At 31.4% G+C, this 14,232-nt stretch overlaps 1 protein-coding gene across 2 annotated transcripts in view; it reads left to right on the top strand.

Annotated features, from left to right (window-relative positions):
• Hel89B (histone acetyltransferase 1) overlaps positions 1–14,232 on the top strand; it is a 224,698-nt gene that overhangs the window by 84,422 nt on the left and 126,044 nt on the right. For both annotated transcript variants that reach the window (XM_085810877.1, XM_085810878.1), the window contains exons 16-17: positions 7,751–7,902; positions 13,713–13,893. In XM_085810877.1, the coding sequence (XP_085667003.1) occupies positions 7,751–7,902; positions 13,713–13,893 (333 nt within the window). The remainder of the gene's footprint in view (positions 1–7,750; positions 7,903–13,712; positions 13,894–14,232) is intronic.

The following is a 14,232-nucleotide window of genomic DNA, read 5'->3' as shown; positions in this document are numbered from 1 at the left end:
TTATTTTATTTATTTACTTACTTTCCTTGTTATTGTCAGCAATGTAGTTAATTCTAGTGAATGACAAAAGCTGAAAACTATTAATGGAAATTAAAAACATTAATTAAAAGTTATGCCACATGAAAGTACAATTTGAAAGATGTAAAAATATTGGACTGTCTTTTGTAATTTTTGATTGCTAAAATATTGATTGTGGTCTTGATAAGATCCATTAAAAACCATTTTCTGTGGACAATTTTTATATGGAAAAACAGAATTTATAGAGTTAGTGGTGAATATTAACAATAATTTAATTACTTTGTAGAGCCATCTGGGTAGGAAAGATGTCAATTATTTCAGAATTTGACTTGTGTAAAGGACATGCAGCTGAGTGTTTGTTATCTGTAATCATTATTAGGTTGTTTGGTGGTTGTGAAATTCCTTTCCTTGAAATCTTTCTTTCATATGCACTTTTATATAATAATAAGGTACTTTTCCGTTTCGGCAGCGCAAATCTCGCTAAGCAGACTTTATTATTGACAACGTACAGTATACACATAAAAAATGTTAACAAATGTTAGTTCTAAGAGTTTTTAATTTTGAAGGCATAAACATTTTAATATTGTTTAAAATTTTGTAAAAAGTCAATAAATAAAGACAGTAAATTTGTAAAATAACATTAGTTTAACTCTTTGAAATCCAGACCCTTCACTAATCTGTATCCTCGGACCTGTATCCTAAAGTACCGGACCGCCCGAAATAGTTTTCCAGTTTCACAGCAATTTCCTCCCCTCCCCGTCCATTAATGCAGAAAATAGGTGTGAAGATTTCCAATGACATCCTTTGTACTTTCTAACAAAGATTCCATTAGCCTTTGACCCCATTCTTTATAAAACTATTCTGAAGGTCAGACCAACAAGCCTTTCCGGCTTTGTTATGATCACGACTAAGATTTCCATTATTTTTATAGGAAGGGAAAAATTGTTTAAAAACAAATATAATCCTTCAATTTTTAAACTGCTCTTTTGTTGCTGTTTAAAGCTTAAAAACGCACTGTACCACAAAAGAATCAACAACGAAATGTCACCAACTAAAAGATAAGAAAATTCTTAGGACAAGCTGTCTGCAGTAAACTGATACAATGCATTTGGAAACTGCACTTGCTACTGCATACCTTAGGGGGAGGGAAGAAAACAAGATTACAATCTCGGCCGTTTTCGGGCGGTTCTGGTTGTTTCAATGTAGGTCCATGTCGGGTGGATTGGATGTGAAGGAGTTAAGAATTTACTATGCTTTCATAGTTCAACATCCTGATTCGCCGGTTCGTATCACGTGACCCCAAGTGATCTCATCTCACGTAAACTACACTACAAAAATCTAATTATCTACATTAATTTCAAGTTAAATCTTAATTTGGAATACAAGTTTAAATTCAAGAATTACTTCAATTTGTACGAATAGCTTATGTAAAACCGCTATATGCCAGTATTGAAAGAAACAATCAATGTGATAAGAAATGGCTGCAACTTGTTTTGAAAATGAGGTGTAAAAGGTTACCAGTGAGGATATTCCATTTGGCATCAGTTGTACCATTATTGGCGATTTTATTGCTTGTGCCAGCAAAACGGAAAAGTACCATAATATATAATAAAGATATGATTCTGGGAAATAAGATTTTCATTTCTGTAATTAAAAATAAGTAGGATTTTTTCCTAACATTTCATGTGCATGGCAGTGTTGTAACTACAGTCAAAAGTCTTTAATCCGGAATGATCTATAATTCGGACCTCAAAGCTACAGACTTTCTGTGCATGCGCGTAATACCTTTATGCATGGGCATATGCGTTTGTGCATGCATGTTTAATGTATAACAAATGGTTATAAGCTAAGCTGAAATTATCTAATTATCTATTTCAGTTAATGTTGCAGATTGCGTTGTTCCTTAATCTTCTGATTTGATTCGGCTTATTATTTTTTGCAGACTGCTAGAGCAATTTTATAAAAGTAAGCTTGAACTTTTGATTATGTCAAAAGGAATTTCCGATTCTGCAGCTGCCAAAGGATCTACAAAGCGAAAGCATGTTTTGATGTCCATCAAACAAAAAGTGGAATTGCTGCAAAAAATGGATAAAGGCATATCCTTTGTTTCTCTAACCATTCCGAAATCTGTTTATCAATTTCACGCTGCTCTGTGGGGGGGGGGGAGAAGAAATATTGCGGTGCGCAGTGAACTGGAAGTTGATCTGTCAGCACTATCCTTATCTTCAGGGCAGATGTTTTCATTTTATTCGGCTTATAATTCCTTTTTAAATGTAGTATTTCATCTCAATGTACTCAGTCTTTGATATGATTTAAATCAAATTCATCGTCATTAAAAATATCACGAATACACATCAAATAGTTTTCTGGTTGCAATTTTCTAATTTAAACTATGCATATTGTATGCTTTACACATGCGCACGTTGAAAGAATTGTTTAATAAGGTAAACAAATAAATATTAAGCTTTTTTTTTTTTTTTTTTTTTTTTTTTTTTTTTTGTAAATTTTGATACCCTTTAGATCATAATTGCTCTTTATTTCATAAATTACAGTTTCATATTTTTAATTTTTATAATTTCTGCATGCCATCTTACCAGATTTAAACTGATGATCTATAATTCGGAAAAACTGATAATCCGGAATCGAAGTCCCGACGAGTCCGGATTAAAGACTTTTGATTGTATTTATAAGAATTTTTAAGTTGTATATGTAGGATTTTCAAAGTATGAGTCATAGAGATTCATAACTAATTTTAAGAGTTCGTAGAAATTTATAAAAAGATAAAGAAATTTAAGTGTGCAACAAACAAAATATTGATTCAAAAACCAGTAACAACAATACACATCTTGTATATATGCGGCTTAAGGGTCTGTTTGTCGCCAATAATTTATTGGTTCTTGCATAACTGTAATAGTTAGTGGGGTGAAGTTGCCACAGCATTCAAATAGTCCATATACACTGATACCGTACATGCAGTTATCATTGTTTTAATTTAATTATAATGGTATTTAAGAACATTTAAATATTTTTAATTCATACAATTGCTGCTTATTAGGCATTTAACTAGATTTACATATGAATTACCTAGAAACTTGCAAACATTGAGAAATTAGAGGAGACGAAACCAACTAACGAGTTTTGCATAGTACATCTCATCAGGTAGGTGTAGCCAAATTCCTGTGCTAAATATCCTTTCGCGTAAAGAGTTTAAAATTTTGCCTGATTTTATTCCGACATTGTATTTTAAACTAAAGTTTCAGCTGAACGCGAATTGAGCGTGTCAGGGAGAACGTGAACATTTGTTTGCATTAGCAATCATCTGTTTTTGAAATGGTTTACAATTTAATGAAACAGTTCGTGAGTTCCTGTTCAAGAGTTCATGAAAGTACGAACGTAAAATTAAAAATAATTAATGGTCCTCTGCAAGTCGAGCTTAAAAATGATGGAAAGATCTACCCAAGAAATACTATGTACAAAGAGATCTTTGACAGGGAAATTAACATTTTATTATTTATATCACCTTTATTTTTTGAGCTAGTAGTGGCTCTTAAGAAATGTACTGCCAGTGATTTCCTTCATCGCACTCTACTTTAAGCAAGTAAAAAGGGGAAACCCTGTGGGGCTGTAAGCAAAAGGGCATCCTCGCTGCCTGCCTTGAGTAATTGAGTTTGATTAGCAGACACCTTTACACAAATCATTTTAATTACAATTTATAATATCTAAAACAGTGGTCATTTAGTATGACCACCGGGCTTTTTAATACTGTATATCTGGGAACATATAATAGAAAAAGGGCATTTGCACCAAATCATCTTAATGCAACAATCCACATCCTCACTGACTAGCATTCCAAAACAATAGCTGGCTTTCTTTGAGTAAAATTTTTGCAGGATCTGCGTATACTGTGTTTTTTAAATTGCTGACAAATGAGGGGAAAACTGCTCTATTTTCTTTCAGCATTAGTGTAGTCATTCTAAATTTGTTGTATTGGAAATGGGAAGAGTTCTTTTTAGACCTCTTTAGCCCTTTTAAGTAGTTATTTTTTTACAATACTATCTGTTTGTTTTTTAAAGAAAAAAGTTCTTTTTATAACTAGTATGTCCACTCTCCCTCAGTTTTATGGTGGGAGGAAAGAATATTTTTTTCCTATTGTTTTACTTGTGTCATATGCCACACACACAAAAAAAAAAAAAATAATAATTCTGCTCCTGAAGTGTGGGCAGAAGAGTCCCCCTTCCCTGAAAAAGAGAGACCTATGTTTGATCTCCCTTGAAATTCAAAGTTTTATTCAAAATCTGCTCAACTAAGGTTCTCTTTCTGCCTGATTTAAAATTTTATGTGATTATATTTGTTTTTTATTTGATAACTGTAAATCAGAAGCATAAATTTTGTGTAGATCATTTTTACAGTTTCCATTTAATGCTTTTATTTTCAAATTAGACTGCAAGTTTTTAGCTTTTAAATTTCTCATATTCATATCTGAAATTCTGAATATAAAAATTTTTCCCATTCTCGTTTAATTTTCTCTTTCATAGCTGCAAAATTTGATTTTAATTACTTTTTCAGTTTTATTAGCCCAAAGGAGCAATTTGCTCAGAAGGCCTATTAATTTCGTTTTGGCATTTTGCGTCGGTTCACTTTTCAAATTGTTGCCACCAAATATTAAGGCCCTGTGTTATATTTAAAGAAATTAAATAATGAGGAATCTGAATAAATGTATGTATATTTCTAGTGTCTCAAATTGTGATAAAACAATGGTAACTAGAGCCATCAGATTTTGAATAATGTACGTCTCCACCCGAATATGGGCATTGGGAAGCCCAAATTTCAATTTGTTTTATTATCTATTTCATAATTTGGAAAGCATTTATGATTTTTTGAGTAAGAAGCTCAACATTTTCAAATCAAGCAATGGCAACACTGTACAGGGGTGGGGATTTTTTTTATCTCCAGTGCGCGAGACTGTGTGTCAAAAATTCTTTTAAAATTATTTTGTGATATTGCTGTTGAATTGAATTTTATGATTTAAGTATGAAAAACAACATGATATTTAATAAATAAAGGTAACACACGAAACATTAAAAAAACACCCCTTTGGACATAATTTAAAATCTGAAAACATTCAGTTTTTTTTTTTTTTTTTTAAATCTTTTATTTTAGTGAGGCAAAATTTGAAATTCTTTACCTAAGTTCTCAGTGTGATTGAGTGGCACAAGTTTAAAGCTTGAATTTTTGAAACAATTGTTAAACGAATTTTGGATGATAATGAGGACAAAAGTTTCAGTACTTTCTGAAATGATTTCAGACATGGTTCTAACTTTTTGTATTATGCATTTATGCAAATTCCTAACATTAATATTTATAAAATCATAAAATTGGTCAACTCTGCCAGCTATGGAGGTATCAGATATTCATCCAAGATTTAACTCTTCACATAAAAGTAAAAAAGCAGATTCAGCTCATTAGTATAAACCTGGAAGCCCCCAGTTATCTAATGAATCGAATAATGCTTTTAAATAAAATAACTAGCCAGCATACCTGTGTTTTGTCTTAAGCTCGATCCATGTTTACAATCCCCAATGATCTGTACTGAGTAATTTTTTTATGTTTAATATTGATGCTAACTCATCCAATGCACAGAATCAAACTGTTTTGATTGCTCAATTTTGATGTTAATTCATCAAGTGCACAGAGGAATTACAATTTTTCACTGCTCAATTATCTTTCTTAGATTGTTTTTATTTTTGAAAAATATTACTTCTAAATTTAAACTTTGATCACCCAAGTACATATATAATGGTTTGAAACCAAAATGTCAGTTTATTTTTTGATTTTCCTACACATAGATTCATATTGTTAAACATAATTATTTTTAATGTTTATATATATATATTTTTTAAAGTAATAACAGTTAGTGTTGAGATTACAATCATTTTTTAGTAGTTCAGAATGGAAAACAAATAAAAGTGTTTCGTTTTACTAAGTGAGAAAGCATGTAATTATTAATTTTAGAATATTGCCAATTGCCGACACACATCCACAATGCACACGTTTTTTCTCTTTGCCTTTCTGAATTGCATTAACAAAGATGCTAAGTCACTGCTAATGCTAAAATTATTAAATAAAGTAGGCAAGCTACTCATGCTTATTAATCTCATAATATCTTGAATCAAAACAGTTTATAGAATGGAAATTGTAAAATTAGATCAAAATGATAAGGCCAATAACATCCTATGGATTGCATTGCTGGAATTTTAAAATTCACATTTTTAAATTTATAAAAATAACCTGTTTTCAAAAATAAGAGTTTTGAAAGTTAAGATTTCATTCTAAGTTTCTTTACCAGTCAATGCCATTCCAGCTTCAAAACAAAGAATGATTAAATTTTACATTTTGATATTTTCCACTGTTTTGCGATACTGAATAATTAGTATTTTTGTTTGTTAACAGTTTGTATAAACTTTATGAATAAACATGCGAGAAGAACAAACAATTAAACAAAAATTATGAACTTTTTTTACAACTCCAAGCAGTAACAATTTTACAGGTGAAGATATTAGAAGCAAATCATTCGTATACTTTCATCAATTTACATCTTAAATATAAATAAATTGGAACCTCGAGATAAGAGCACCCCTATATACAAGAAATTCAAGATATGAGGAAAGCATGAGTGAAAAATTCGTCTCTAAATACGAGCATTGACTCAAGTAATGAGCCATGCTGTTGGTATGCGTAGTGCTATTTCCCGATCCAGCTCGACTCGGGGAATCCTTTCGTCAGATCACTCAGTGTTCTTTGATCTACGTGTTTGTGTGCTTGGGAGTTAATTGTTTTTACATTTAATGTGAAAATAAATTTTTCACGATGCCTTCCAAGAAGATTGTTGCCTCAGATAGTGCTGCAAAGATAACGAAGGAAGCAATGGCCATTGAAATTAAGAAAGAAATTATTGATAAATATAAGTGCGGTGTAATAGAAACGGAACTGGCAAAGACTTTACGGCCGTTCGACATGGATGATCTGTGCTATTCTGAAAATGAGGGAAGGAATTAAGGAACTTGATGTGGCCAAAGGGGTTACCATTAATTCCAAACACCCTCCAAAACTTATATGTTGAGAAGCTGTTGTTGGTGTGAATTAACGAGAAACAGTTAAAAGGCAATTCGGTGTCAGAAGCTATTGTAATGGTAAACTACAGTTATATTATTTAACAGTGTTATTTTAAAAAATATCAACATAAAAATTCATTTTTATGTTGATATATTTGGGGTGCAGAACGGATTAACTGGATTTCCATTATTTTCAATGGGGAAGTTTGTTTCTAGATACGAGAAATTCATTATACGAGCTCAATGCTGGAACGAATTAAACTCTTATCTCGAGGTTCCACTGTAATATAGTAAATATTAAAAAGTAAGAGTTGTTTTGGATAATTATTTTATCATTTATTATCAATGAGTGCTAAAATTCATACTGATAATTTTTGTAACTCTACCCCCCCCAGGGTCATGGAAATATTTCCTTGGGTAATTGGGTCAATATGTAGAAAAGTTTGAGAAGTGGTTGTTTAAAATATATTTTGATCCTTATATTAATGAGCATTTTCTTTTTTCTGTACTCTTTATATATACTTATGCAACATTATGTGTATTCAATAATTATGCTGTGCTGAATATTTAAAATGCCTGGTTTTGTGCATTACTCTGAATTGACCATTTGAAATTTTCAGGATAAAATGTGTGCTCGTGGTCGTAATTCTGGTATATCTGGTTGCTCAAGAGTAGTGCAAGAACAGTATTATATTGGAGGAAATGATTCTATTAATGAAAGCTTTAAGGAAAGAGAAAAGTGTGTTGCTCGAGCTAGGATGACTGGTGCAAAGTGAGTACTGAAAGGGATGTAGGAATATGTAAAATAAATTATTGAATTTTTAAACATAAATGTGCACATAAGAATTTGTATGAAATATATGTCCTTCTCTTTAAGCTATTTAATCTTATGCAAAATAATTTTTGGATCATTATTAGTTTAATGGGAAATCAGTCATTCATTTTTGAAGCTAGTTTAATATGTTTACTGTTTGTATTTTGCATACTGATGCAAACTGTAGTTTTTTATATTTAGAATTTTCCATTATTATATTCCTAAACACTCATATGCTGTCACATTTTTCTCACATCTGAACCAAGAACCTATTTTCAATAATTCATTTCTTTTTTTTTTTTTTTTTTTTTTTTTTTTTTTTTTTTTTTTTTCCTTTTCTCAAAAATTGTATAGTGAGAAATGTATTTTATCTTATTTATTTATGTTTCTTAACTTCAAATTTGAGTCTTTTGTTCTTTTTTATAGATGGACACTAAATTTTTTTGTTTAATTTATGTAAGGAACATAATTTATAATTTACTATTTTGGTGTACATTATTATTAAAATAGTTAAGTGACATAAAAAGTGAAATATTAAAATTTGTGATTAATCAGATGTTTTTTTTAATTTTTATTTATTTATTTATTTATTTGTATTTATTTATTTATTTTTTAATTTTGGCTTTCTTCATATTATCATAAACAAAATATATAGGCATTTGACTGTTAGCCAAGCAAAAAATTGTTTCTAATACCTAGGAATAAGGCATGTGATTAACCACCAAGGGTGACACCTTTGCTAAATTAAGTAAAAAATCAGTTAGCCATTAGTTGTTAGTGTGTTAGTGTAGCAATTAGTTGTCAAACTTCAAGTTTAAAAAGCTTTTTTTTTTTTTCAATTCCTGATGCTTCTAATTGCGTTGTGCAGATTTTTAAGAATATAAATATATATAGATTCTACATTTGAATGATAAGGTGTATGTGGAAGCAAATACTGTTTATTCTCTCAGCGGGTACCAAATATCCATTGCTGAGGTAAAAAACTGCCAGCTAATTTTTATAGCAGATACCACTTCTGATCATGGTTAACATTTTCTTTCAGATACTGTTATGAAACTGAAGTACTATCTGTTTGTAAAAGGAAACAGAAAGGATACCACTTATTGTGATCAACAATTTGGTTAATATGATCAAAATATTATAGAAGGAATTTTTTTAATCTGAAGTTAAGTCACCAAATAAAAGATGTCATATAATGTCAAAATTCTATCTTAGTTTAAGGTAGGATTTAAATAACTATCAGTTTACAGGGCAATCATAGGTCTCCAAAGATGCCAACCTCTCCCGATTTCTGACTGATCTCCTGCCAACTCAATTTTCAACAGATTTCTCTCGACTTTTTGTTATTCGTAAAATTTCTCAGGTCTTTTATGTATCTTGGTTTAATACTTCGTTATTTGCACCAAAAAAGTTATTTTGGAAATCACTCAGTTTTTCTCTGGATTACATCTAAAAGAAAACTGAAGTCCTTTCATCAGTGAGAAATTATGGCGTGCTTCTGCTTTGCAAGTGGGACTGCATGTGTTTGAAAACGCTGTGTTCCAGTTCTCCAGTCAGCATCGAGTGCCACTGCGTGTCATCTGTCGTATATTAACCAATGACCACAAACTCGGATCAAGGTTGTTACTTCGTTCATCTTGTTGCTGAGCTGTGCGAATGCGCATGCTTTCAAGAAGTAGTTTAAGAATTTACTATCTTTTGTTCTAGTTATGTTTGCAAGAAAGATAAAATACTCATGTACTTTTCAAAAATCGTATACAGATGGCTTTCCCTCCATTATTTCCTCAAGGAAATGTAATACATTTGTGATGTGCACTGTTTGTCATTGTGATTTTTCAATTTTGCATGATGAAAAGGTCGATGTTGTCAAACAAGTGCGTACACAAAAACACGAGGACAACATGAATTCTTTTGAAGGCGAGAAAAAATTAAATTTTTCTGTGGAAACAAAGGACCAAAAAGTTATTAATGCTGAATGTCTGTTCTCTGCCTTTTTACTGGAACACAACTGCCACTGACTGTATAGAATCATGCTACAAGTTTATTTAGAAAAATGTTTCCCGATAACGAGATTGCTGAACGCTGAACGCTGCTAAAAAAAATACTCAAGTGCAAGGACCAAAACAGCTGCAATTGTTAAACATATGGGTATGAAAAATAAAACTTCAGTTATTTGTTGCATTAAGGCAGTTCAATTTTGCATCTGTACACATGGAAGCAATACTACTTAATCAAAACTGTATCCAATTGTTGTTTCTCTTTTTTAATCCAGCGTCTTCAGAAATTGAACGTAGTTTACTTTCTGTTCCCATTTTAGAAGGACATTCGACAGGATTTGATACAGTACAACTTATTAAAGCTTTGAAAGAAAATGCAATTTCTCTGAATAATTGCTTAGGAATGGTGCGTATAATGATTTGGTGCCTGTTATGCACCAGTAATGGTAGGTTTGAAGACTGGTGTTGCAGACATCTTAAAAACCGAGGCTTCAAATTTGCAAATTATGAGGTGCACCTGTCAACTCTTAAATTTAGCATCTGGAAAGGAGCAGCTTCTTTACCAATAAGTATAGGTGAACACGTTGTTGATATTTATTACTATCTCCTGTTGATATTTATTTTTATCTCCAAAAGAGTTCTAAAGGCAAGGGAAAATTTAAACAATTCTAACAGCTGCATAATACTGAAATAAAAATCTTGAAACATGTATGTACACTCAGGCCATCTTTAAAGAAATGTTTATCTAGAATTCTCGATCAATAGAACCCACTTCTTGCATTTTTTAAAGAATAAATGCTTCTAGAGAAAAGATAAAAAGCTCTTTTGAAAGTTATAAAATATCTAAAGTAAATGGAGATGCAGTTACTTTGATACTATTCTTATTATTCTGGCATACAGTGAGGAATTCCTGTCCTTGCTCTTTCCAGATATCAGAGAGAATCCCAAATTGGGCCTGATATCTGAGGAAGTCCATAAATAGTATTCTCCAGATGAGGTTTAAGCTGAGGTGGGAAAAACTGTAAAGCCTATTCCTGCAAGAAAATGCCAAAGCTGGACGGAGCTGTAGAAGGGTCTGTGGTCAGGCACTGTTTAGCTGGTCATGTGGTCTAAAGCAGAGAATCTAATGTCATGAAGGTGTGTGGCTCGCCAACTACTGCACCGGTAGTCAGTTGCGGTACATTAATTAACGAAAAAAAGCCTTAATTAAATCTGACGACCATAGGAGGTTAGTTGTTATCAGTATCAGTTGTTAGAAATAGATTTGAGAAAAATAATTTTTGCACCAGTGAGGAATTTAATTGGCAGTTCTCAAAATAATACTATAAAATATAAGCATAAGATACAAATTTCTTTCAAAATAAAAAAAATTGCTCAACAAGGGAAACATTTTCCGATTAATGTAAGTTTATCTTGTGAAGAACGAATATGAATGTTTTTGTCTTCGTACCTAACGAAGCTTTTTGCTCTTTTGTACAATTCATTTTGCATCATTCAATGTTCTTAAAACATTTCTACAAAGCAGAATTCCAGTAACTCATATTTTGCTATCAATGATTTATGATTTGTTTAAAGACAGTTTATCAAAGTTTTTAAAACCAATTCTTGTTTTTCTTCTATGTATGATGTGATTTATGGTGAAATAAAAAATCAGAAGAAAGAAGAAGATTTGGTAATAGGGGCTGCAATTAAAAAGTAGTGGAAGACCCTTCAGAGGAAGGCAAAAGTAAATTTTGTATCCATGTTAAAAGCCAAATTTGGGCTTTTACATGACCAAATTCGGGTGTTATTCAAAATTTAATGGCTCTAGGTAGCATTGTTTTATCACAGTGTGAGAAACATACATACATTTATATAGATTCTTCATTATTTAATTTCTTTAAATATAATACAGGGCTTTAATAACCTGTATTGAAGAGATATTCTTCCTGAACTAAATTATATATTACTACATTATTTATCCAAAAGTTGAAAAGTAGCCCCTAAGAGCCCAAAGAGGCTGAAAATTGAAATAAGGACTTTGATGTGTATCAAATAACAAAATCGTTTAACGGCTTTACTTTGAACAAAATGATACTGTACAACCTATAATTACAGGGCTGTAATATTTGGTAGCAAGAATTTGAAAAGTGATTTGTTGTTTTTAGTGATCAATGCAAAATTCCAAAATGAAATTAACCTTTTGAAGACAGGATGGCCATTATAGTGGCCATAGAGTCCTCTCTTTGAAAAGACGGGGTTGTCCTCTTTAGTGGCCATATCTTTTTCTCCCATTTTCCAGGCTGAAAAGTGGGGTGAAATGTCAAATTTGATGTCCCTGGGGTTTTAACCACTTATCTCTTTCAAAGGTTTTCCTTTTGTGACATAGATGCACCCCTCTGAGAATCCATTAAACTACACACAAGAATCTTTGCTGCAAATAGGAGGTGATTTCTTAAAGGGGGGAAAATATTAGGTTCAAGATTCCCCGTCGTTTGGTAACTTTTACTGCTACCATGGCTAAATATTAAACCATGGCTAAATATTAAATATATTATGTAACATTAGAAATATTGAAAAATCTAGCATTTTAGCTCTTAAAATTTTTTTCAAACAAAATAGTCAAAATGTTCCTATAATGTTTCAAAAGTTATCAACTTTTGGTCATGTTTTCAGTGAGAGGTGGTTAATCAAGATAATGAGTCTGTGTTAATATGATCTTTTCCTTTTTGGTATGTAATCACTGCATGAAGTCATTGTAATGCTAAAGGCCAGTGCTGCAAATTAGAACTTGGAATTTGAGATTAGGAATTTGAAAGGGTCATTAACAATGACAATCTCACAATCAGTAAGTTTAAAATTTCTTCAGGGCAAAGATAGCAGAAAAAGCTTTTTTTTCAATAACAGTATTATTTCTGAGCATCTTGGTCAACTTTTTGCTAGCGAAGACTTTTGGGTGTTCTACACTGTGTTTTCTTGCTGAGTCAAACAAGCTTCTACGGCGTATGATGATGCATCCGTGTAAATAATAAAGGGCAAATTAAAATCTGGAGAGTAACATTTAGAAGCATTGCAGATATGTTTCAGTTGAATATACACTTCATCATGTTCTTTCAGCCAGGTGATTTCATTTGAAGCACTTTTTGTAAATGCTGTTAAAGGTCGCGCTATTTCAGAAAATTTGGGTATGTAAGATTTGTAATATAATAATAGTCCTAAAATACTTCTTGCATCTTTCTTAGTATAAGGAACTTCTAAATTCTGTATGAATTCAACCTTTTCTGGGACAGGCTTATGTAAAATAGAATCAACCATATGTCCTAGAATATAAATTAAATAAGGAAAAGTATAGATAAATATCAAAACTTGATATACATCAAATAATAATATTGATAAATATCAAAACTTGATATTTGATCTGCATCAAATAATAATATTGATAAATATAAAGTTAGTAAATATCAAAACATGAAGAAAAGCAGTTTTTTTTATGTGTGTCTGTGTATTCATAAACTAAAACTAAATCCTTAACAGGTCAATAAAAGGCTGACCACATTCTCCCCCAGAAAGTATGAAATATCCCCTCATTGAGAACCCCCTGGTATATACAGTTACAGGAAGAGAAGAAAGTAAATAAAGAATCAGATTTGTCAATTATTTAAGGGGAAAAAAAAAGCAGCAATGGTGTTATATTGACCTTTTAGTGTATTTCCAGGCTTTTTGAGACATAGCATAATCTTTATTATACACAGATATATTTTTGTTCATATTTATAATTTTTTCTTTATTTAGGTTTATTGGTTTTCTTTCTTCTTACATTACAAAACCTATCCCTGGTGTTTTGTATCCTCCAGAAACTGAAACACCGACTGAGTCATTTGTAAAACTTGTTTTGTTTCATTTGAATTGGAAATCTGCTTTACAGAGATTGGCTGTTTCTTTGGTTTTAAGTGAATGGGCAAAATTTGATGAGGTAAGTATATTTAAATTATCTGTTCCATATGATTATTCAAATAGTCATCTGTTAAAATATAAAACCAGAATTTTATGGATGAAAATAAATCTTTATTGTCATGTTTTCTTTTATTAACCTCTTGAAGACGGGATGGCCATTATAGTGGCCATAGAGTCCTCTGTTTGAAAGGACGGGGTTGTCCACTTTAGTGGCTATGTTCCCCCATTTTCCAGGCTGAAATTGGGTGAAATGTCAAATTTGACGTCCCTGGGGTTTTAACCACTGATCTCTTTCAAAGGTCTTTGTGTTAAGAATCGGGTTTTTCCCAATTTTTCCCTTTTATTTCTTGTAGCGACA

Source organism: Stegodyphus dumicola, chromosome 2 (assembly GCF_044657685.1).
Source record: "Stegodyphus dumicola isolate Sdum_Otavi_A_Nest chromosome 2, ASM4465768v1".
Classification (NCBI taxonomy): Eukaryota; Metazoa; Arthropoda; class Arachnida; order Araneae; family Eresidae; genus Stegodyphus; species Stegodyphus dumicola.
This window is presented reverse-complemented; position numbering and strand designations above follow the sequence as displayed.